We start from the raw sequence: 26,167 nt of genomic DNA, 5'->3' as shown, positions 1-26,167 counted from the left end.
ATGCAAAGCACTATAGTAACTTCTTAGGAGAGTACAATATAACAATAAACAGACACATTCTCTGCCCACAAGTGCAATAAGAACAGAACTGTAAATCCTGCTGTTTTTTTCTCCATAACATTCCCTGGACTTGCTTCTTCCTGTCTGTCAGAACAGCTACCATCTTGGCTCAGGTTCTTTACGTAGCATGGATAGAGTATTATATCTGGCCTCCAGCCTCTCCCACTTTCAGTATTATATGCTGCTTCCTCAGTGTTTCTCCTCTAACGTCAGTCCGCACATATCTCAATCCTTTTTCAAAAACAGTAGCTCCAATCTCCCTCGGTATCGGGCGAAATATCCTCGTGGCTGGCTTTAAGGATTTCCACCAACACCCCACATCTCTCACATTGGCTCTCTTCGTGGGCTTCTCCCCAGTTTTGCACTCTTTGTTCTTTCCGAGGTCGGCTTCTAACTATTCCTCTCTCTCTCTCTCGACCCTCCTGCCTCCTGAGTTAAATCTGCATTGTGAACGCTTGTATTCCCCCAAGCACTTAGTACAGGGCTTTGCACACACTAGTCATGTGAGTTGTTGGCCTCTTCTACATTTACAAAAAACCAAAGCTACCTTTTTCCTAATCACCCCCACCTCTGACTTTAGTTTCCCAAAGAGCTATGGTACTAGAAGCAGAAGCAGAGGAGTTGGGTTTGAGTCCCGGACCTGCCACTGGCCTGCTGTGTGACCTTGGGCGAGTTATTTTAACTTCTCTGTCCCTCAGTTCCATCACTGGCAACATGGAATAATACCTTGAGTTTGGTACAGAACTTTTAGTCCCAGAACGCTCTCATGTTACCGATCTAATTTCTGCCTTCACAGCAACGCTGAGAGGTAGGTTGGAAGATATGTATTTTTATTCCCATTTTTCAAATGAGGAACTGTGGTACAGAGACTGAAGTACTTAGAATGTGAGCCCACATAGGACAAGGATTGTGAACAACCCGATTAACTTATACCTAGAGAAGCAGTGTGGCTCAGTGGAAAGAGCCCGGGCTTGGGAGTCAGAGGTCATGGGTTCGAACCCCGGCTCTGCCACTTGTCAGCTGTGTGACTGTGGGAAAGTCACTCAACTTCTCTGTGCCTCAGTTACCTCATCTGTAAAAAATGGGGATGAAGACTGTGAGTCTCACGTGGGACAACCTGATGACCCTGTATCTATCCCAGAGCTTAGAACAGTGCTCTACACATAGTAAGCACTTAACAATACCAACATTATTATTATTACCCCAGTGCCTCGTACAGTATTTGACACATAGTAGGTGCTTAACAAATTAGATACTATTAATACTAATGCAGAAAAGTTTAGCGACTTGCCTCTAGTCACACAGCAGCCCAGTGTCATAGTTCAGACTTAAAATTGGGTTCTCTGGCTTCTGGATCAGACCTCTTTCACTACATCAGAGAAGCAGTGTGGCTTAGTGGATAGTACACAGGGCTGGGTGTCAGGAGGACCTGGGTTCTAATCCTAGCTCCGTCACATGTCTGCTGTGTGACCTTGGGCAAGTCACTTCACTTCTCTGGGCCTCCATTACCTCATCTGTAAAATGGGGATTAAGAGTGTGAGCCCCGTGTGAGAGAGGGACTGTGTCCAACCTGACTGTATCTACCTCAGAGCTTAGAACAATGCTTGTCACATAGTAAGCACTTCAGAAGTACCACAGTTATTATTATATCGCTCTGCCTTAGATAGCCTTTGTAGAGTGCTATAAAAAATCAAAGTATTAATATTATTATGGCCATTTTTCAGCTCAGCGAACACAAGCATCTGCTTTCTGTAAATTATTATCATTATTATTGTACTCCTTAAGTGCTTACTATGTGCCGAGCGCTGTCCTAAGCACTGGGGTAGATACAAGATAATCAGGTTGGACACAATCCCTGTCCTACTTAGGGCTCGCAGTCTAAGAAATACTTTACAATAGAGTTGCTAGACATTGCCTACAAGGAGTTAGATACAACAAGCCTCTCCCAAGACATATATTCCTAGGAAAAACAAACCAGTAAGGGAGAGAAAGGAGACACAGAATATATTGCTCCTCTCCAGCCCCTTCCCTGGTTTCTCTTTGACCCAGTTTGATTTCTTTCAGACCCTGGGGATATGGGAACAGACATATTTCCATGTCTGAGCTAAACTGTTCAGAGATGTATTTATTATTATTATTATTATTCTAAAGAGGATCCTCCAGAAATCTTCCAGGCCAAGAATTGACTTCCCCCTGTGCTTAGTGGGAAAATCACGGGCCTGGAAGTCAGAGGACCTGGATTCTAGCCATGCTCCTCCACTTCCATGCTGTGTGACCTTGGGAAAGCCACTTAACTTCTCTCCACCTCAGTTTCCTCCTCTGCAAATTGGGTATTAAAACCCCATCTCCCTTCCCTCTCAGACTGTGAGTCTCATATTGGACAGGGATTGTGTCCTAGCTGCTTACATCGTTAAACGAGAGACAGAAGACAGGAGGCAGTGAGGTCAGTGAGTAGGTTGATGGGCTGTGCTTGGACAAGTGGAGTAGCACACTCAGCATCGACGCCCCCCCAATTCACACTAAGCACAATCACAATCTTCCTCCCAAATCCTCCCCAACCCACCTCCCACCACCATGACCGCCATCACCGGATCATCATCCCTAAGTCAAATTTCTTGAACACCCATTTTTGAAAACATCACTTTTATTCCCTCTCATCTTAGTGGATTTAAATCATCAGACCGTCCCTCTCTTCAAGAGCTGAGAAACATTCCCTGACTTATCGACCCTGCCCATCCCCGCAGGAGATCTAGTAACAGGAATTCTAGATCTGCATTCACCTTACTTCTCTAGAGAGATCAAAAACCGAGTCTAGAGCCCTTCTTTTGATTGAGGTTTAGGGAGCAGGACAAGAGATGGCAAGCTGGAATCGAACAAATTCCCCTAATCATCACGATTCCTCTTCCTGAACTTGCAAGTTCGGGCTGTTGACGTGAAGGGTATCTTCTCGAAAGTTCACCAACTCTGTTATGCCGCACTCTCCCAAGTGCTTAGCACAGTACTCGGCACACAGTAAGCATTCTATAAATACAATTGATTGCACGATTGGCTTGGGAAGGAGTTGTGCACATGGGCCTCTATAAATAGGATGTTTCGGCCCGACCGTTCGGTGATATGCTTCATAAAGCATCACTAATGCGCATTAGAAAATCAAAGGAGCGTTGACTTGTGTAGCTCTTCACTCCGGTAGTCCCAAACAGCCCTTTCAAAAGTTCTCAGTCTTATCTCTGAGTATGAGGGTCTGTATATTGCCTACTGGAAGACGGTAGATCAAAACATTTGAATCTTAATTAAAAAAGGCTAGGTTGCCCTCTCCCAAATAATAATGATCGGTAAAATGAGAAAATTCATTTGGATGCTGCATTAAGGATTCTGTGAAATGAACTGGACTTCTATTCTGCAGTGAAAGTTTAGGGGATTTATGAGTCCACCGTGATCAACAGGTGACACCTCTTTCGATCCATCCCCCGCTCACTTCACTTTATCAGGCACCCTGCCTGTCAATTCACTTTTCCTTGTCTTATGGTGTCGAATCATTTCCGATCCATAGCGGCTCCATGGACACATCTCTCCTAGAACGCCCCACTTCCACCTGCAATCGTTCTGGTAGTGGATCCAAAGAGTTGTCTTGGTAAAACTACGGAAGTGGCTTGCCTTTGCCTTCTTCCTCGCAGTAAACTTGAGTCTCAGCCCTTAACTCTCTCCCATGCCACTGCTGCCCAGCACAGGTAGTTTTGCCTTGTAGCAGATTGCCTTCCACTTGCTAGCCACTGCCCAAGCTAGGAATGGGATGGGTGAGCCTCTGCTTGACTTTCCCTCTCATAGCCGAGACAGGTGGACTATTTGGAAACTCTCCAGATGTGTTCCTGAGATGACTCCCTTCTTCAGATCTCCAATTTTTTTAAAAATGGTATTTGTTAAGTGCTTAGCATGCGTCAATCACTGTTCTAAGCCCTGGGGTAGACACAGGTTTATCAGTTTGGAGGCAGTCCCTGTCCCACATGAGGTTCAAAATCTAAGTAGGAGGGAAATCAGGTATTGAATCCCCATTTTACAGTTCCATTCTCTCATTCCCATATGGCTTGACACACTTTCCTTACAAGGAAATATACTGGATAGGATATTTGAATATCGGGAGCTCTGTTTATTGCTTTAGAAATAGAGGGAAGGGAAAAGATGGAGGAGGGAAGAAAGGGAGAAGAGGAGGAGGGCCTGGTAGACCCATCAGTGAATTAATTAATAATGTTGGTATTTATTAAGCGCTTACTATGTGCCGAGCACTGTTCTAAGCGCTGGGGTAGACACAGGGGAATCAGGTTGTCCCACGTGGGGCTCACAGTCTTCATCCCCATTTTACAGATGAGGGAACTGAGGCACCGAGAAGTTATTCAATGGTCTAGACTGTAAACTCGCTGTGGAGAATGAATGTGCCTGTTTAGTGTTACACTGTACTCTCTAAAGGCTTAGTATGGTGCTCTGCACACAATAAGTGCTCAATAAATACGACTGAATGAATGGAGTCTTTACTGAGCGCTTACTGCGTGTGCAAACCGCTGTACTAAGCACTTGGGAAAGTAGAATATAACAGAGTTGGTAGACTTAATCCTTGACCTTAAGGAGTTTATAGTCTGGGGAGACAGACATTCATTCCTTCAATAGTATTTATTGAACGTTTACTATGTGCCGAGCACTGTACTAAGCGCTTGGAATGAACAAGTCGGCAACAGATAGAGACAGTCCCTGCCCTTTGACGGGCTTACAGTCTAAATGGGGGAGACAGACGAAAACAATCAACACAAAAACAGACAATGAAATAAATGTTGATATTTGTTTGTTGGTATTTGTTAAGCGCTTACTATGTGCAGAGCACTGTTCTAAGCACTGGAGTAGTACAGGGTAGTCAGGTTTCACAGAAGGACCAGCAGAGTATAAAGATATTTATACATATTTCGACTCTAGACTGTTAGCTCGTTGTGGACAGGGAGAGTTTCTGTTTCTTGTTATACTGTACTCTCCAGGTGACTAGTTCAGTGCTCTGCACATAGTAAGCACTCAATAAATATGCTAGAATGGATTCATAAACGAAACCCTGTATGTATGGATAGGAAGCTGAGAATGCACGGAAAGACAGAAGGAGAAAGAATTCAGGAAAGTCCCTTCAAGCACTCAGTCCGTTAATCAATAATATTTATTGAGCACTTACTTCGTGCAAAGCACTCTACCAAGAGCTAGACTGAAAGCACCTTGTGGACAGGGGTCTGGCCTACCAACTCGATTGCCCTCTCCCAAGCACTTAGTGCAATATCAATCGATCAAACGCAGTCATCGAGCGCTTACACTGTGCAGAGCGCTGTTCTAAGCACTTGGGAGAGTACAGAGTTGGTTGCCATATTCCCCGCCCACAAGGAGCTTACAATCAAGACTGTAGTCTACATTTTAGTACTCAATAAATACCATTGATGGATCCACTGGGAGAACACAATAGATTAGGCAGACATGTTCTCTGCCTTCAAGGAGCTCAAAATCTAGTATGGAAAACAGACATTCAAATTGTCTCTATTTGTTGCCGAATTGTATTTTCCAAACACTTAGTACAGTGCTCTGCACACAGTAAGCGCTCAGTAAGTACGATTGAATGAATAAAGGAAGCAGTGGAGTACAAGGACGTAGTCAACATTTCCACTCTAAAAGACGCCATTTATCCTGCTGGCCTTTTGCTCCCCGTTTACTTTTCTGATGCACAGTAAGGCATATTACTAATTCACTTTCCTCTCAATGCTCTCCCAGAAAGAGACACTAAGCCCCCAGGGGCCTGTCCGTCCTTCGTTTCACGGAACCTTTATGATAAAATACAATTCCAAAGATGATACCGGCCTTGGGAATCAATGCATCAGTTGCTACAGGCAAGAAAACTCTTCCCTCACTGGTTCACTGGAGATAGAAAAGACAGAATCAAAACACTGACTTCACTAGACACTGCCAGATCAGCATCCACCCCATTCAGCTTTTCCATCCTCCATTTCCTTCCGTTTCAGCTTCTTATCCACCAGACAATTTCTATCCCTCCTTAAAAGGTCTTATTAAAAGCACATCTCCTCCACATCTCAGCCTAGTGGCTAGAGCCCCGGCCTGGGACTCAGAAGGCCCCGGCTTCTAATTCTGGCTCCGGCACTCACCTGCCGAGTGACATCGGTCAAGCCACTTCGCTTCTCAGTGACTCAGTTCCCTCACCTACAAAATGTGGTTTAAGAATGTAAGCCTCATGTGGGTCAGGGAATGTGCCCAACTTGATCAGTTTGTATTTACTCCAGTGCTTAGTAAAGTACCTGGCACACAATAAGCCGCAGTTCAACCCTCTTCTCCCCCCTTTCCCTCCGCTCCTCCCCCTCTCCCGTCCCATCCCCTCAGCACTGTACTCATCCGCTCAACTGTATATATCTTCATTACCTTATTTATTTTGTTAATGAGATGTACATCACCTTGATTCTATTTATTTGCTATTGTTTTAATGAGATGTTCTTCCCCTCGATTCTATTTATTGCCATTGTTCTTGTCTGTCCGTCTCCCCCGATTAGACCGTAACCCCGTCAAAGGGCAGGGACTGTCTCTATCTGTTACCGATTTGTACATTCCAAGCGCTTAGTACAGTGCTCTGCGCATAGTAAGCGCTCAATGAATACTATTGAATGAATAACAAAGACCAAAAAGAAAGGGCCTTCCCCAACTAAGCCCTCATTTCCTCTTCTCCCACTCCCTTCTGTGTCACTCTTGGATTAGGATTTGCACCCTTTATTCATCCATCCCTCATTCCCATGGCACTTGTGTATATATCTGTAATTTATTTAAATTAATCTCATTGTGTCAGCTCATTGTGTGTAAGCTCTTTGCGGACAGGGAACGTGCCTACCAACTTTTCAGCTGTGTGACTGTGGGCAAGTCACTTAACCTCTCTGTGCCTCAGTTCCCTCATCTGTAAAATGGGGATGAAGACTGTGAGCCCCACGTGGGACAACCTGATTCCCCTGTGTTTACCCCAGCGCTTAGAACAGTGCTCTGCACATAGTAAGCGCTTAACAAATACCAACATTATTATTATTATTAACTTTGTTATGTTGTACTCTCCCAAGGGCTTAGTACAGTGCTCTGCACACTGTAAGCCCTCAATAAATATGATTAAATGATTGATTTCAGCTTGATAATTTAGAATTTCTGATTTAGAAAGAACTTTTGGTGATGATTCGCGGAGTAGGTAGGACAAGCTTATGCGGAAGATCAGTCAAACAGTGCTATTTTAACTGAGGGCTTCCCGTATGCAAGTATTGTACAAGGCGCTGCGGCACTGGGCTAAGAACTCTGCTAATTGTTTAGAACAGTGTTTTGCACACTGTCGGCACTCAATAACTACCACTGACTAGGAGAGGACAATAGAGTTGGTAATCACAATCCCCGCCCGTAGTTTGAGGTTATTATTTCTGTCTCGCATCAGACGGAAAGCTATGAGGTTGTAGGAGGGAAGAGCGTCTGTTGTCTAATCCACAAGACACAATTCCCCTGACCCACATCATTTTCTGGGCAAAGGACACTTGTTTACACTCTCCTCTTGACATTTCTTCACACTCTCCTCTTCCTCCAGAGAATGGATTTTGTTTTCATGCAAAAAAGATTCTTGAAAATGTCTGCAATCAAGAAGGTGGCTACTGGCAGTAGATTACTCCTGGAATGAAAACAGGAAGCCTGTCCATCCATTTACGACTTCAAGAGGCAAAATCAACTCATTTCTGAAGCTTGGATATAACTATTCTGCAGCTAGCTTAGATGTGAAAAAGGGCATTTAGCCAAGAGTCTAATGAAAATATTATGATCAAATCTCCCAAAGTCTGAAATGGGTATTAGTGCTTCAGACTTTTTATCTTGCTTGGCGTGAGCTTCAGAAACTGTGGAAAGTTTGTAGATGAAAATGAGATGCCTCAGTTTTTTTTTTCCCTCCCCCTCCTTCGCTGTTGGATGTGAAGTTCATCGCTCACGATCAGTCAATCGTTGGTATTTACTGAGCACTTTCTGTGTGTAGAGAAGTTCATTCATCCATTCGATCGTATTTATTGAGCACTTACGGTGAGCAGAGCACTGTACTAAGCATTTGGAAAGTAAAATAGAGCGATAAAAAGAGACAGTCCCTGCCCACGACGGGCTTACAATCTTGGGGGAGGGGGTCAGACATCAAAACAAGTAAACAGGCATTAATATGAATAAATAGAATTATATATACACATATACGTATACGTAAGTGCTGTGGGGCAGGGAGAGAGGGGGTCGAGGTGACGTGGAAAGGAGGGGGAGCTGAGGAAAAGAGGGGCTTAGTCTGGGAAGGTCTCTTGGAGGGCTTACACCTTCAGGAGGGCTTTGAACGGGGAAGAGCGATTGGCGGATTTGAGGAGGGAAGGCGTTCCGGGCCAGAGGTAGGACACGCGCCGGGGTCGACGACGGGACAGGAGAGAACGAGGCACAGTGAGAAGGTTAGCACCGGAGGAGCGGAGTGTGCGCGCTGAGATGGAGAAGGAGAGAAGGGAGGTGAGGGAGGGGAAGGTAACGGAGAGCTCTGAAGCCAAGAGTGAGGAGTTTTTGTTTGATACGGAGGTTGATAGGCAGCCACTGGAGATTTTTGAGAAGGGGGGTGATATGCCTGGGGGAGTACGGTTCACCAGAGTCGGTAAGGGGATCAGGTGTCATCTCTGCTCTGCCATACGGACGGAATCTCCAGTTGACTCCTCTTTCTGTGGGAGACACTACGGTGGCTCTGAAGCCGACACTGATCCTAGCCAGTCACCTGACATCCGATAAGGGATTAAACAACTCAGCTCTCCCTGACTGGCAGGAAGGCACTGGGGAGGATGACATATGGCTCTTAGTACAGTGCCTGACACATAGTAAATGCTTAATAAATACCACAATTATATAGGTAGGGGAGAGCAGTTTGAACTCTGCCACATCAATCGATGGACGCAGGGTGCTGGTTAGCCACGTTCATTCATTTGAATGTATTTATTAAGCGCTTACTGTGTGCAGAACACTGTAGTAAGTGCCCGGGGGAGGACACTACAACAATAAACAGGTACATTTCCTGCCCACAATGAGTTTTCAGCATAGAGGAGGAGACAGACATTAATATAAATTGCGTATGGACATAAGGGCTGTGGAGCTGGGGCGGGGGAATGAATAAAGGGAGCAAGTCAGGGTGACGCAGAAGAGAGTCGCGGGGAGAAGAAGAAAAGGGGGTTTAGTCAGGGAACGCCGCTCGGAGGAGATTCGCCTTTGATAAGGCTTTGAAGTGGGGAGAGATTATCTGTCCGTACTAGGGTAGCCCCTGTTATGAACTTTGAGCCGGTAACCCTGGGTATCTCCTCATGCCTCCCTCTAATACCAAGAGGCCATATGGTGGTTATTAATCACGTCTTTTAAATGCTATTAAGCACCTACTATGTGCCAGGCACTGTAATAAGCACTGGCATCACTACAAGCTAATCAGGTTGGACTCAGTCCATGTCCCACATGGGGGACAAACTCTTTATCCCCATTTTACAGATAAGGTAACTGAGGCCCATAGAAGTGAAGTGACTTGCCCCAGGTCACACTGCAGACAAGTGGCAGATCCGGGATTAGAACCCTCATCCTTCTTATTCCCAGGCCCCTGCTCTGTCCACTAGGCCAGGCCGCTTCTCGTTTTGTCTTGCCTTGTCTGTGCTCCAAACACTGTACTAAGCGCTGGGGTAGAGGCAAGATAATCAGGTCGGAAGCAGTATCTGTCTGGCACGGGGCTCACAGTCTAAGTAAGAGGAAGATCAGGTCACTTTACAGATGAGGAAACTGAGGCCCAGAGAAGCCAAGTGGCTTGTCTAAGGTACAATTATGACTATTATTATTAATTGCAATATTTGTTAAGCACTTACTATGTGCCAGGCACCGTACTAAGCACTAGTGTAGATCCAAGCTAATCAGTTTCCTAGGAGTTTGGAGACTGAGAGCATGGAACAAGCATCTTGGCCTAGTGGAAAGAACATGGGCCTGGAAGTCAGAAGGACCTGGGTTCAAATCCCAGCTCTGCCACTTGCCTGCTATGTGTGACCTTGGGTAAGTCACTTTACTTCTCTGTGCCTCAATTCCCTCATCTGTAAAATGGGGATTAAGACTGTGAGCCCCATGTGGGACAGGGATTGTGTGCAACTTGAGTAACTTGTATCAAACTCAGTGTTTAGAAAGTGTCTGGTACATAATAAGTGCTTAACAAATATCCCAAGCGCTTAGTACAGTGCTCTGCACGCAGTAAGTGATTAGACTGTAAGCCCGTCAATGGGCAGGGACTGTCTCTATCTGTTGCCAATTTGTACATTCCAAGCGCTTAGTACAGTGCTCTGCACGTAGTAAGTGCTCAATAAATACTATTGAATGAACGAATAAATGGATAAATACGATTGATTGATTGAATGAATGAATGCATTTTTAAAAAAACCACCAAAAACCATCAAAAAAACCCAATCTGGGATCCAGCCCATCCTCACGTAGTTTGCAATCTAATGACGGAGACTAACAGTGAAGAAAATTAGAGAAGCAGCATGGCCTAGTGAATAGGTTGTTTCCTTGTTACTGTTTTTCGGTTTTGTTCTGTTTTTAATGGTAGTAGACACAGTTTCCCCCTTTGCCTCAATTCCCATACATGCAGTCGGACATTTTAAATGATCCTCTGAGAAAGGGATTTAAATTGATGATGTTCCGGACAAAAGGTTGGGCTTGGAGGGTAGGACTCTCCCAGCCACTGTATGAAAGAAACAGAACTCCCGGCATTACTGCCATTGTCATTATCCTTGTTGTTCACACATCTCCCCATGCTAATTCCCCTCTAGTGAGTCACGTAGGCACTTGTATCCACTCCCCCTAAGCACACAGTCGCTCACCCCATATCTCCTCCGCAAAGAACATATCTTTATACTTGTTTATTCCCTTTCTCTCTAATTTTTTTATGGCATTTGTCAAGTTCTTATTCTTTGCCAGGCACTGTACTTAAACGCTGAGGGAGATACAAGCTGATCAGGTTGGACCCAGTCCCTGTCCCAAATGGGGCTCGCACTCTTAATCCCCATTTTTCAGATGCAGTAACTGAGGCCCAGAGAAGTCAACTGATTTGCCCAAGGTCACACAGCAGACAAGTGCCTTAATCGGGATTAGAAGCCGGGTCCTTTTGACTCCCAGGCCCACACTCTAACCACTAGGCCATGCTGCTTCCCTAATTTTCTTCACGTCTGTCTCTCTCACTAGATTGTAAGCTGGCTCAGTGGAAAGAGCACAGGCTTTGGAGTCAGAGGTCATGAGTTCGAATCCCAGCTCTGCCGCTTGTCAGCTTTGTGACTGTGGGAAGGTCACTTAACTTCTCTGTGCCTCAGTTCCCTCATCTGTAAAATGGGGATTAACTGTGAGCCTCACGTGGGACAACCTGACTACCCTGTATCTACCCCAGCGCTTAGAACGGTGCTCGGCACATAGTAAGCGCTTAACAAATACCAACATTATTACATTATTATTACTAACTCTTGTACTCTTCCAAGTGCTCAGTACAGTGCTCTGCATAGAGTAAGTGCTCCATAAATATCATGGATTGATTCAAAATGAGTCCAACTTCTTGGCTTTTCGGGAGAGCTATAAGTGCGTCTTTGGAATTTCCAGCCTGAAAGGTAAAATTTAGACAATCAGTTCTGCTGGAAGATTGCATCTGCTGAAACCATTATTTTCTGCCCAAGTGCAAACACCTTGCGGTTTAAAATAAGGCCAGACCCTAGACAAACAGAAACGTTTTCTTGACATACATCAAACAGCCTCCTCACCATTTTCAGGTAATTCCTGAGGGAAAGAGGCACAAGTAGGACCTCTGACGCAGCTGCTGCTTGGCTTGTGGTTGGGGGAATCGACACACTTTCCCATTCCTCAATCAATCAATCAATCAATCGTATGAGAAGCAATTGCAGTGAGAAGCAGTGAGAGTCAAAGTCCCCCCACTAGACTGTAAGCTGCTTAAAGGCAGGGATCACATCTATCAAATCTTTATATTGTACTCTCCTAGGTGCTTAGTACAGTGCTCTGCCCACAGTAAGTGCTCAATAAATACCATTCACTGATAAAAAGAAAGGCAGAGTGGTCTAGCGGAGAGAGAACGGGTCTGGGAGTCAAGAATCTGTGTTCTAGTCCCAAATCTACCACTGCCCTGCTGGGTGACCTCTGGCAAAGCACTAACCTCTCGGAGCTTCAGTTGCCTATCTGTAAAATAGGAAGAATAACGTCTGCTTCTGCTTAATCCCATGGATGTGGTGAGGATAAAATGAGATGAGGAAGCTCTTTGTTAAAATGAAAGTGTTAACCAAATTCAATTTGCCATTGTAGTTATTATTTCAACAATAATAATATGTCTACTATGACTGCTTCTACTAGTCATAATGCTGAAATGCTTTTGAGCCAGCCTGATGCTATGAATCCAGTTCCTCTGCTAATAAGGAATTCTCCATCAGAAAGGTCTGAGGCTAAACCCTGAGCTGAAAATCAAAATTTCTTTCCACATTTTAAAGGGACGACACCACCATCGGTTGCTCAACATGACACTCCCAGGCCCTGGCTGTTCTGTTGCTTTTAGGTTTCACTTCCTAGGCTGCCTGGAGTCACTGTCTCTAGTCAGGCAGTAGGAAGACGTCTTATTTTCTTATTCTGGGGTCAAGTGATGACCTCTAAAAAGGTTCTCCTCCACACAGCCTCCAGAATGATGCCATTTAACAACGGCCCCTTCACCCCAGATCACAGTATAGCTCAGCAGCTGGAAGAAAATCAACAGCCATCCAGCCTGTCAGGATTTTTTTTAGTGGTATTTGTTAAACGCTAACTAGAGAAGCAGCGTGGCTCAGTGGAAAGAGCCCGGGCTCGGGAGTCAGAGGTCATGGGTTCTAATCCCAACTCTGCCCCTTCTCATCTGTGTGACTGCGGGCTAGTCACTTCACTGCTCTGTGCCTCAGTTCCCTCATCTGTAAAATGGGGATGAAGACTGTGAGCCTCACACGGGACAACCTCATTCCCCTGTATCTACCCCAGCGCTTAGAACGGTGCTCTGCACGTAGTAAGCGCTTAACAAATACCAACATTATTATGTGCCAGGGACTGTTCTAAGCGCTGAGGTAGAGTCAAAGTAATCAGATTGGATACAGTCCCTGTCCCACATGGGGCTCGCACTCTTAATCCTCAATTTTACAGATGAGGGAACTGAGTCCCAGAGGAGTGAAATGGCTTGCCCAAATTCCCACAGCAGACAAGTGGCGGAACAGGGATTAGAACCCAGGTCCTTCTGACCCCCAGGCCTGTGCTCTGTCCACTAGGTCACGTGGTTTCTCTGCAGGTCTCAATTAGGCATTCCAGTTGGAGGCAGGCTCTCCTGAACCGATTGATGACAGGGTGTTTCAAACCACTGGGAGGGATTTGCCCCCGAACGGTCAGATTGGTGGAATTTGTCCCAGAGAGATCATCCCAGGCTCTGGGGAAATAGGTGGGAGTCCCACAGGGGGTCTTTCAATCCTTTTGTCACCCTCCATGACACTTCGCTCCTCTAATTCTAACCCTCTCACTGCATCACAATCTCATCTGTCTCGCCACCGACCTCTCACGCCCTGCCTCTGGCCTGGAACGCCTTCCCTTTTCACATCTGACAGACGATTACTCTCCCTCCCTTCAAAGCCTTATTGAAGGCCCATCTCCTCCAAGAGGCCTTCCCTGACTAAACCCTCATTTCCTCTTCTCTCACTCCCTTCCACGGCCCCCTGACTTGCTCCATTTATTGCCCGCTCCGTTAGCCCCACGGCACTTAGGTACACATCCATAATTTGTTCGTTTATATTAATGTCTGCGTCCCGCTCGTCGTGGGTGGGGACTATGTCAGTTGTATTGTTCTGTTGTCCTCTCCCAAGATCTTAGCACAGTGTTTTGCGCATATTAAGTGCTCTATAAATACGAGTGACGGACTGACTGACTGCCAGTGCATTCAGTGGTTCAGTTAGGCTTCGGTCTTTATGGGTTTTTCTTTTTTTGTCCTGCATTACTTGGGCACTGCCACAGTCCCCCCAGTCTGACCAATCAATCAGTCGATAGATCGATCCTATTGATCAAGTGCTTACTGAGTGCAGAGCACTGTACTAAACGTTTAGGAGAGTCCAATAGAGTACCCCCAGTGTGAAAGCGCCCTGGAGGAGGTTTGGGGACCAGTTCAAACAAAGCCCCACGGCGGCTATCTAAGGCAGATGGGAGAGGTGCGTTCAGGCAATGTCTCACCCCCGAGACGGCTTCCTTCTGGTTCCGGTTCCGGCAGCCGCCTCACAGAAAGCAGAATGGTTTCACTGTGGCTCTGGGAGGTCTGAACTCAAATGATGTAACCGAGTGCAATATACCCAGAGGGAAACATACTGTCTTCACAACAGAGGTTAATGGGATTTAGAAAAGGAGCAGTAAATTCCACTTTCCCAAGGGCTGGACTTCAGCGGCCCAGTCGGACACATGTTCAACAAGGGAAACTTCAATCGATCGGTGGTATTTATTGAGTGTTTACCGTGGGCAGGGCACCGTACTAAGCACTTGGACGAGTGCAACACAATAGAGGTGGTAGACACGATCCCGGACTACGTGGACTGGGGCCTAGTGGGAAGTGCAGAGGACTCGACTTCTGATTCTGGCTCTGCCATTCTCTGCTGTGTGACTGTGGGCAAGTCACTTCACTTCTCCGTGCCTCAGTTTCTCGTCTGCATAATGGCGATTCATACCTATTGTCCTTCCTACTTACACCGTGAGCTCCATGTAGGACCTGAGAATCTTGTCTCTACCCCAGTGCTTGGCTAAATGATTGTCACAGAGTAAGTACACAAATCTGACAATCATTATTGTTATTACTGACAGTTTCTTTATGGCATTTGTAAGGTGCTTACTGAGTGCCAGGCGCTGTACTAAGCGTTAGGGTAGATACGAGCTAATCAGGTTGGACACAGTCCATGTCTTACATGGGGCTCACGCTCTTAATCCCCATTTTACAGATAGCTGAAGCACAGAGAAGTGAAATGACTTGCCCAAGGTCACACAGAGCAGACAAAAGAAGGAGCCAAAATTAGAACCAGGTCTTTCTGATTCCAGGCTCTATCCACTAGACTATGCTACTTCCCAAGTTCACATACTGGGGGACAAAACAACAAACAAACTAATGAGTAAAGGACAGAGGGGAGAGACAGACAGAGAGAAAGAAAGGCAGAGACAGAAAGAGAAGAAAGGGACAGTTAGATAAAAGAAAACTAATTAGGGTTAGGATTAGTTTTAGGGAATGTTATTGTAAGAATTGAGACTCAAAGTTGCGTCTCCTCTGTGTTGCTTCATCTGTCTCCTGACAGCTCCACCACTTTATATTCACGCCACCCTCGGCCCCCCAACACTTAAGTACATAGCTGTAATTTACTGATTGATTTTAATATCTGTATTCCCCTCTAGACCCCGGTCCCTTTGAAAAGCAGCATGGCCTAGTGGAAATGGCACAGATCCGGCAGTCTGAGGACCTGGCTTCCAATTCCAGCTCGGCCAGTTCTCGCCGTGTGACCTGGGGCAAGTCACTTAACTTCTCGGTGCCTCAGTTTCCTCATCTGTAAAATGGTAATTCAATTCCTGTTCCTTCTCCTACTTAGACTATGACCCCAAGTGGGACAGGGGCTGAGTCCAATCTGACAAACTTGTAACTAACCAACAGTGCTTAGCGCATAATAATAATCATGTGCTTAACACATAACACCTATAACATAATGAAAATAATGACAAGAACTGTACTCACCTAAGTGTTTAGTACAGGGTTCTGCACACAAGCAAGTGCTCAGTAAATACTATTGATTGACTGAGGAATAGCAAGTCACAGTTGCTATTCCCCTAGACTCTAAGCTTGTCTCTAGACTGTAAACTCATTATGGGCAGGGAATGCATCTGCCAATTTTGACTTGTACTCTCCCGAGGGCTTAGTACAGTGCTCTGCGCATGGTGCCGTTGATTCATTCATTCAATAGTATTTATTGAGCGCTTACTATGTGCAGAGCACTGTACTAAGCGCTTGGAATGTACAAATCGGCAACAGATAGAGACAGTCCCTGCCCATTGACGGGCTTACAGTCTAACTGGGGGAGACGGACCGACAAAAACAATAGCAATAAATAGAATCGAGGGGATGAACATCTCATTAAAACAATAGCAATAAATAGAATCGAGGGGATGTACCTCTCATTAACAAAATAAATAGGGTAATGAAAATATATTCAATTGAGCGAACGAGCGCAGTGATGAGGGGAGGGGAAGGGAGAGGGGGAGGAGCAGAGGGAAAGCGGGGGGAAAGGGAGCTTAGCAGAGGGGAGGTGAAGGGGTGGCAGAAGGAGCAGAGGGAAAAGGGGAAGCTCAGTCTGGGAAGGCCTCTCAGAGGAGGTGAGCTCTAAGTAGGGTTTTGAAGAGGGGATCCAGGACAGTGGGAGGACGTGGCCCGGGGGTCGACGGCGGGATAGGCGAGAACGGGGGGAGGTGAGGGGCAGAGGAGCAGAGTGTGCGGGGTGGGCAGGAGAAAGAGAGAAGGGAGGAGAGATAGGAAGGGGTAAGGTGATGGAGAGCCTCAAAGCCTAGAGTGAGAAGTTTTTGTTTCGTGTGGAGGTCGATAGGCAACCACCGGAGGTTTTTAAGAAGGGGAGTGACATGCCCAGAGCGTTTCTGCAGGAAGATGAGCCGGGTAGCAGAGTGAAGAATAGACTGGAACGGGGAGAGACTGGAGGAAGGGAGATCAGAGAGCAGGCTGACACGATAATCCAGCCGGGCTATTATGACAGCCCCGTAAACAGTAAGATAGCCGTTTGGGTGGAGAGGAAAGGGAGGATCTTGGCGATATTATAAAGATGAGACCGGCAGGTTTTGGTGACGGATCGGATGCGTGGGGTGAACGACAGAGCCGAGTCGAAGATGACACCGAGGTTGCGGGCTTGAGAAACGGGAAGGATGGTCGTACCATCCACGGTGACGGGGAAGTCAGGAAGAGGACAGGGCTTGGGAGGGAAGATGAGGAGCTCAGTTTTGGCCATGTTGAGTTTTAGGTGGCGGGCAGACATCCAGGTAGAGAGGTCTTGGAGGCAGGAGGAGATACGAGCCTGAAGGGAGGGGGAAGAGGACAGGGGCCTCTCCCTGATTGATTAATTGATTGATTGAGTAAATATTGATGAGAGTAGCTTCTGCCAATCACCCCACCCCAACCCCCGGAGTTCTGGATCTTTTCCATCTAGGGCTTGGTTTAGGAGACACCCCCATTTTTTGTTTTATGGTATTTGTTAGGCACTTACTATGTGCCAGAAACTGTCCTAAGCACAGGGGTAGATACAAGCGCTTAGTATAGTGCTCTGCACATAGTAAGCACTCAATAAATACTACTGAATGAATGAATACAAGCTAATCAAGATAGACACAGTCCCCATCCCACATGAAGTTCACAGTCTTAATCCTCATTTTACAGATGAGGTAACTGAGGCATAGGGAAGTGAAATGACATGCCCAATATCCCAAAGCAGACACGTGGTGGAGCCAGGATTAGAACCCAGGTCCTTCTGACTCCCGGGGCTGTGCTCTATCCACTAGGCCATGCTGTTTCTCTGCTCTTTCCTTGGACTGTGAATCCATTGTTGGGTAGGGATTGCCTCTATCTGTTGCTTGGAAATTGTACTTTCCAAGAGCTTAGTACAGTGCTTTGCACACAGTAAGTGCTCAATAAATACGATTGAATGAATGAATGAGATCAAAGCTAGACTGGGACTGTCAGCAGTCTTCACTGATGTCTGAAGACCCTGCTTCATGGGAGTTAAACAGTAAGCTTGTTATGGGCAGGGAGCAAGTCATCTAATTCTGTTATATCTTACTTTCCCAAATGCTTAGTACAGGGCTTTGCACATAGGGAGCGCTCAATAAATATCACTGACCGATTTACTGAGAAAAATACGATCGAATGGGTCATCCCACTGACTTCTTTGGTCAGTGGGGTTGATAATCACCTGACGAAATGTATCCCTTCTTCCCACCCCCATTTCAGACGCCTCCCTCCCCTCCACCCTCCACCTTCTTTGGGATGAAAGATGGAAATGAGAGGAACGAGAAGAAGAAGCAGATGGGCAAAAGGCATCGTGAGAGAATAGAGACGGATTGCAGGACATCTGCAATGATGTTCTGGTAATAATGCTTTCTGTTTAGGCTTGACATTCCGAACAGCAGCAGTAGGAGCCCAGAGAAGAAGTGTGGCCTAGTGGAAAGAGCACAGGCCTAGACATCAGGGGCCTGGGTTCTAATCCCAACTCTACCAACTGGTCAAGACGCTTAACTTCCCTGGGCCTCGGTTTCCACAGTGTTAAGCTGTAGATTCAATACCATTTCCCCTCTTCCACTTAGACTGTGAGCCCCATGTGGGACAGGGACTGTGTTCAACCTGATCAACTTGTTTACTGCCCCAGCTCTTAGAACAGTGCTTGAGCCGTAGTAAGTTCTTAACAAATACCATCGTAATAATTAATAATTAAAAGCCCAGCTCTGTCTCCAAAGATATCAAGAGTCAAAATGATTTCTCTGGTTGATCTGGGTCCCTGCAACCCCTAATTCGCATATGCCAACAAACTGGAATGAGTCTCCCTTCTCTGGAATTCCCTGAGTCCGGAAGGAGAGCTGTGGGTATAATATAAGGATGCCTTTTCCTAGTTCTTAGACTGATCTGCCCATGAATGATAATGGCAATAATTATAATAATAATAACGGTACTTGTTAGGCGCTTGCTATGTGCCCAGCACTGTTCTAAGAGCTGGGGCAGATTCATTCAACGCTACTGGGAAAGAGCACGGGCTTGGGAGTCAGAGGTCATGGGTTCGAATCCCGGTTCTGCCACTTGTCAGCTGTGTGACCGTGGGCAAGTTACTTCATTTCTCTGTGCCTCAGTTCCCTCATCTGTAAAATGGGGATGAAGACCGTGAGCCTCACGTGGGACAACCTGATGACCCTGTATCTACCCCAGCGCTTAGAACAGTGCTCTGCACATAGTAACCGCTTAACAAATACCAACATTATTATTTATTGGGCGCTTACTGTGTGCAGAGTCAATCAGGTTGGTCACAGTCCCTGTCCCACATGGGGCTCGCATTTTACAGATGAGCAACTGAAGCAGATGAGATGAACTGAAGCAAAGAGAAGTGAAGTGATTTGCCCAAGGTCACGCAGCAGACATGTGGCAGAGCCGAAATTAGAATCCAGGTTCTTCTGACTCCCAGGCCCGTGCTCTATCCACTAAACCACGCTGTTTCTCCGTGAATGCCTTGGCCTGGGTGCCCCAAAGAGTAGGAAGAGCACTTAGAATGTCAAAAATGGATAACCAGTCTGACTTAGATCCATCAAAAGTATTTGTTGAGAGCTTACTGTGTGTAGAACGCTGTCCTAAGTGGTTGGGAGAGTACAATATGACAATATAACCGACACATTCCCTCTCCACACTGAGCTTATAGTGTAAGGGGGAGACAGACATTAATACAGATAAATAATTTACAGAAATGGACATAGGTGGCGTGGGGCTGATCCAGCGATCCAAGTGCAGGGACGATGTAGAGGGAGTTGTGGAAAAGAGGTCTCAATAGGGTAAAGACCTCTTGGAGGAGATGGGAACTTAATTAAGGCTATGGGAACTTAATTAAAGCTTTGAAAGTGGGGAGAGTGGTGGTCTGTCATAAATGGAGGGGGAGACAGTTCCAGGCTAGAGGGAATATGTGGGTCAGGTGTTAGATCTGGATCTTATTTAATAATGATCACTAATAATTGTTATTTCCCCAGTGCTGGAGTAGGAACAAGTTAATCAGCCACATTGATCAGCCACTCGGGGCTTATAGATGGGGCCTTCTAGCTCATTCCCATTTTATACTGGTGGAAACTAAGGCACAGAGTGGTGAAGTGACTTCATTGGTTAGGACACTTGTAAATCTGGGACTAGGACCCAACTGACCTAACTCCCCCCCATTCTCCCTCACCCTCCCAAAAAGAAGAAAAAGCATCCCAAAGTGCATCGTCTGATGCATTTCCTAATTGCAGTTCCTAGAAAAACGGTCCGTGGTAAGATAGAACTCTAGCCACGACTGACCTGGCTTTTCAACCACACTGGAATTTCAGATGGACTGATTTCCATCTCTGGTGTCTTGAAGAATTTTGGGTTCGAGATGACTTTGCCTGGAATTGTTTTGATTTAGTAGATTCATCACCAGGACCAACAAATTACTGAAATCAAGTCAAATCATCCAAAATTCAAAACGCTTGAGGACGCCAGAAATGGAAATCAGTTTGACTAAAGACCAGTGTCTGTCAAATGCAGTGGAAGCTTGGTTGGCACCTTATTTTTGCTTATTTCCATCTGGTGGGTTTGTTTTTTTTTCAGGAAAGTAGGACGAGTCTATGGTTTGATTTTAATTGTTTCATTTTCATTAATTTGCCATGGAGTCAATCGGTAGTATTTTTCGAGAATTTACTGTGGGCAGAGAACTTTACTAAGGGCTTAGGGAGTACAGTATTCATTCATTTAATTGTATTTATTAAGCGCTTACTGTGTGCAGAGCACTGTTCCGAGTGTGTGGGAGATAACAATATAACAATAGACAGATACATCCCCTGCCCACAACGAGCGGAGGTAGAAGATGTCATCCCTGTCCATTAAAGAGCTTACAATCTAACACCGAAGGGATAAAGTCTCTGTTTCTTCCTTTAAAAATCAGCTTTCTTCAGGCACAAAGTGCACGGGGATGACTGGCCCAGTGGGCAAAAGAATTAGGGGAAAGTAGGACGATGAGATTTATGGGGTTTTCTCCCCAGTGCTCTCTACCTTAGAGCCAGTGGGCCCCAAGGATACTGGGGCTGTACGACCCCAGTGAGCGTCTAGTCTTGACGGCCAAACACGGCACACGTGGTGGGCCACAGGGGGCAGAGAGCTGAAAAAGACTCCGTGCTCTTTCGAAATGCCTAATTCTGCTTCTCTACCTGTTGTGTGTGGGTGCAGTTGATACATTTCCTGCACACGCGAGCACATGATGAAAATGACATTATCCTCTAACGTTGGTGCTAAACCTCACGGCTTTCCCGAGTATTCCTGAAGTTCAGACAGCCTTTTCTGTAGACGCGTTTGGCGGAGCTAAGATTACTTATTATCCCACTCACCCGGTTTATGTCGGAGGAGGAAGCTGAGAATGTGGATTTCCTTCCTGTTCCGTTTCATGTACCTTTAGGGCAGGAGGGTGAATCGGTATGTTTTGGGAGCCGGTGGACCATTCAATCAATCGATCCGTCAATTGCATTTATTGAGCACTTACTGTGTGCAGAGCACTGTACAAAGGGCTTGGGAGAGTACAGACCTTTCGTTCTAATAAACCAGGTAGCCGTGGGCCAGTTTCTGAGAGGTGATTTGAACGTCTTCCAATGGTCTCATGGTCAAGGATTGGGCATTTAGCAGTAATAATGATCACTGTAGTATTTGTCAGGTACTTATTATGTGTACTCCCCTCTCAGGGTCCCACCTGGAGAGTTTCCAGTACTCTACCAGTCTCGACTACAGGAGGGAGAGTCTAGCAGAGGCCTAGTTGGCCATTGGCTAGTGAGTGGCAGGCAATCTGCTACAAGTCAAAACTCCCCCGTGCTGGGCAGCAGCATCATGGGAGAGAGCAGAGACTCAACTTTACAGCACGGAAGCAGGCAGTGGTAAATCACTCCCGTATTTTTACCAAGAAAACTCTCTGGATACATTACCAGAACCACTGTGGATGATGGCAGGGCGTGCTGGGAGAGATGTGTCTATGGAGTCGCTGTGGGTCGGAGACGACTCGACAGCTCAGGACAGGACAAGGTATTATGTGTATCAAACGCTAGGGTAGATACAAAATAATCCGATTGAAATCGGTCCCTATCCCAGATGGGGCTCACTGTCTAAGAGGGAGGGAGAACAGGTATCTAAACCAGATTTTACAAATGGGGAAATTGAAGCATAGAGAAGGGAAATGACTTGCCCAGGGTGGGACAGCAGGCAAGTGGCTGAGCCGGGACAAGAACGTAGGTCCTTTGACTCCCTGGGCCAAGCCCTTTCCACTAAACTACGCTGCTTCTCTATCCAGGATACTGGATATCTCTTCCCAGCTCCATCTGTCTGTGAAGGGGGACTATCAGTGCCTCAGTTTCTCCCTTCTGTGCCCTGAGGCCAACACCACCTCCTCTAGGGGTTGTGGGCACGAGGTTCTCTATAGACATACCCCTGGCTCTCGTATAAAAGGATCCTAATATTGCAATTCCAGGAACAGCCTGCCACTTGGCCCCAGACGCTCGTTCTCGGAGTGATAATTTCCAAACATTTGTCTGGCTCCCTGCGAGAACGAGAGAGAGCACTTCAAAGGCAGGCGTCTCGGTCTAGTGGATAGAGCACGATCTGGAAGTCAGAAGAACTTGAGTTCTAATCCTCGCTCCTCCATTTATCTGCCGTGTGACCTTGCACAAGTCACATCACTTCTCTGGGTCTCATTTACCTCATCTGTAAAATGGGGATTAAGACTGTGAGCCCTGCGTGGGACAGGGACTGTGTCCAACCTGATTAGCTTGATCTACCTTAGTGTTTAGCCCAGTGCCTGGCACACTGTAAACACTTAACAAATACAATAAAAAAACACACACGCAACCAAAAAGCATCAGTCCCAATATGATGAAGGGCTGTAAGTTTCATCTCAGTGCGTGGCCACTTAAGTCCCACACGGCCCTGAAAAACTTTATCCCTGCTCCTTCTGAGCAAACTGCCCTCCTCTCTCCCCAACCCAATATTTCCCCGCCACGAATAACATTTGGAATCCGGGCTCCGAATAACACACAAGGTAAAGGAAAGAATAATTTTTCTCCTGAAATGCGCCCAGCTCTTCCCCTTCAATTTTCCTCCTCGGTCATGTTAGAACACCCTGGAAACATCAGGTCTGAAAGGAATTCGTTCACCTAGAATAGTTTTTCAGGCAAGGTAGGTGGAAGTTTTCGAGGCGTTCAGGTTTTCGAGGCGTTCTCAGAATTCCTGGGTGAGAAATGGCTTTTAAAACTTTTCTGCCTGGCCGCTCTGTAGTAAGAGCTCAGCTCGTGATAACAGCGGTTTTTATCATCCCGGGGTGGGGTGGGGGGGAAGGAAGAAGTCACAAACGTTTTGTGTGGCTCAGGAAAATTGAGAGAAGCCACAGGTATTTGCACCGAAGCACCTGAAAACGTTTCCTTCAGCAAGAAAGACTTCACCTCCAACTCCGGCCACCCCAACACCTTCCGCGACAAAGAAACGCAGCCAAGGGCCGACAGGTCGTTGGATAATAATAATTATAAAAATTGGGGTATTCATTAAGTGCTCACTACGTGCCAGACACTGTACTAAGCTCAGGGATAAATACAAGGTAATTGGGTTGGAGGACCCAATCCCAGTCCCAAGTAGGGCTCACGGACTTAACCCCCATTCTACGGATGAGGAGAGGGACAGAGGAAGGGAAGTGACTTGCCCAAGGTCACACAGAAGAAAAGTGATGGATCCGGGATTAGAACCCAGGTCCTTCGGAAAGGAGCTACAATACCTTGGATTCCTGGCCGCTCGATGATGCCGGCGAAGGGGGCTGATCTATAGCCTTCGGTTCCTGCTCCTTTTCCACCCCATCCACGCTGTCTCCGGCAGAGCCGCTTGGAGGAATCATCTTGTCACTGGAATGGAATTGTTGGGAGCAGGAAAAGTCTGGGAATTCTCTCCCTCTCCTTTCCCTCCTTCTCTCTCTTTCCTAGTCTCTCTCCCTCTCTAATCTCCTCATTCTCTGTCCTCTCCGAGCAGAGTAGCTCTCATCCTCCTTGGGAATCAGGGTTCCGGGCTGAAATTCTCCAGTGTTGCCGCGGCCGCTCTCTCCTGACGCCGGTCTCTTTGAACCGGCCTCCTCCTGGCTCTCTTCCCCTCCGCTCCCCCCACGTCGTCCACCCGCCTCCCTCCCTGGATCCCCTGGGCGACCCCGCCGCCGGGAAGAAAGTTATGGATGGCTGGCTTTCTGCTTGGGTCTCCACTTCCCCTGGTGCCACTTTGCTCTGAAGAAGAGGAGGAGGAGGAGGAGGGACAGTTCAAGTCGTGACTGCCAAAAGCCCGGCTGGCAGAAGGCGAGTGAGCTGAAGTGGAGAGCAGGAGAACTGCTCTCTCTCTTTCTCTTTCTCTCTCTTTTCTTTAACACACACACACACACACACTCTCACACATACCCGGCACTGGGGGAGGAGTTGAATTTCCTAGTCCTTGAATGGCTCTGACAGACGCTTGTGTTGTCATAGTAGTGAATGAAGGTAGTGCACGGACACACACACAAATACGCACATAGATGCAAGCATCTGTACACACACATGCCCACGGGCATCTGCACACCTCCTCGCCTGCACACGCCTGCACGTAAACACCCAGCACTGGCGGAGGAATTCATTCATTCAAAAGTATTTATTGAGCGCTTACTATGTGCAGAGCACCGTACTAAGCGCTTGGGATGAACAAGTCGGCAACAGATAGAGACGGTCCCTGCCGTTTGACGGGCTTACGGTCTAATCGGGGAATTGCACTTCCTAGATCTTGAATGGCTGCCAGAGAAACATGTGCTATCACAGCGGTGAGTGAAGAAGGTAAGGTACACGCACAATCAAGCCCACGCATGCACGTATACGAATGCCTCCACACATCCGAGCACGCACGTGCACCCGCATGCATCTGCAAACATCCACACATGCACACGCATGTAGAGAAGCAGCATGGGGTTGTGGAGAGAGCACGGGCCTGGGAGTCACTCCCCACTTGTCTGCTGTGGGATCCCGGGCCAGTCATTCACTTCTCTGGGCCTCAGTTCCCTCATCTGTAAAATGGGGATGGAGACTGTGAGCCCCAAGTTGGACAGGGACTTTGTCCAAGCCGATTTGCTCGTATCCACCCCAGTGCTTAGTACAGTGCCTGGGACATAGTAAACGTTTAACAAATACCACAACTATTATAATGTATGCATACGTACACACACGCATAATGCTGGACCCCGAGAGCTGTTTTAGAGAGAATCCAATTTAGATTTTCTTTGAAACTCACTGTTTCACAAACAACTATATATTGCCTGAAGGGAGTGAGCACCCTTTCCCGAGGCATATTAAAAGCCAAACGTGGATCTGCCTCTCTGTTCTTTTTGGGCATGCCTGCTCTGCGGGGGTGAACAAATGACTTCATTTCTCCGGGCCTCAGTTTCCTCATTGTAAAATGGGGATTAAATTCCTGTTCTCCTCCCTACCCCCCCTGAGATGGGGAGCCCCACATGGGATGGGGTCTAAGAGCTTAACAATTACTAACAATTACTGTGTGGGAAGGAGCATGGCTCAGTGGAAAGAGCCCCGGCTTGGGAGTCAGAGGTCATGGGTTCTAATCCCCGCTCCATCACTTGTCAGCTGTGTGACTTTGGGCAAGTCTTCTCTGTAAAATGGGGATGAAGACTGTGAGCCCCACGTGGGATAACCTGATTACCTTGTATTTACCCCAGCGCTCAGAACAGTGCTTGGCACATAGTAAGTGCTTAACAAATGCCATTATTATTACCATAATTGTTATTATTATTATCACTAAATTATAATTGTATTTGATTAACGATTACCGGGTCAAACACCGTGCTATAAGTGCTGGGGTTTGATAAGAGGTAATCGGGTCCTATGGGGCTCACAATCTAAGTAGGAGGGAGAGCACATATTGAATCCCCATTTCAGAGATGAAGGAACTGGGGCACAGAGAAGTGATGTTACTCGCTCAAGGCCAACCAGCAGACAAGTGGCGGAGCTGGGATTAGAACGCAGGTCCTCTGACTCTCAGGCCTGTGCTCTTCCCACTAGGTCACGCTGCTCTTCCAGATTAAATGTGGGCTTGAAGTATAGATGGGCGCGTTCAGAACGGGGATTTGTTTACTGTATTCATGCAGAAGGCTCACAG

The 26,167-nt window shown here is 46.7% G+C and overlaps 1 protein-coding gene across 1 annotated transcript in view; it reads right to left on the bottom strand.

Moving 5' to 3' along the window:
* The window catches only part of STAC (SH3 and cysteine rich domain), a 94,957-nt gene extending 70,836 nt beyond the window's left edge, over positions 1-24,121 (bottom strand). Inside the window, exon 1 of the mRNA XM_029049310.2 lies at positions 23,766-24,121. Coding sequence (XP_028905143.1) covers positions 23,766-23,882 — 117 coding nt within the window. The 5' untranslated portion in view covers positions 23,883-24,121. The remainder of the gene's footprint in view (positions 1-23,765) is intronic.
* Between the last annotated feature and the right edge of the window lie 2,046 nt (positions 24,122-26,167).

Source organism: Ornithorhynchus anatinus, chromosome 21 (genome assembly GCF_004115215.2).
Source record: "Ornithorhynchus anatinus isolate Pmale09 chromosome 21, mOrnAna1.pri.v4, whole genome shotgun sequence".
NCBI classification, from domain to species: domain Eukaryota; kingdom Metazoa; phylum Chordata; class Mammalia; order Monotremata; family Ornithorhynchidae; genus Ornithorhynchus; species Ornithorhynchus anatinus.
This window is presented reverse-complemented; position numbering and strand designations above follow the sequence as displayed.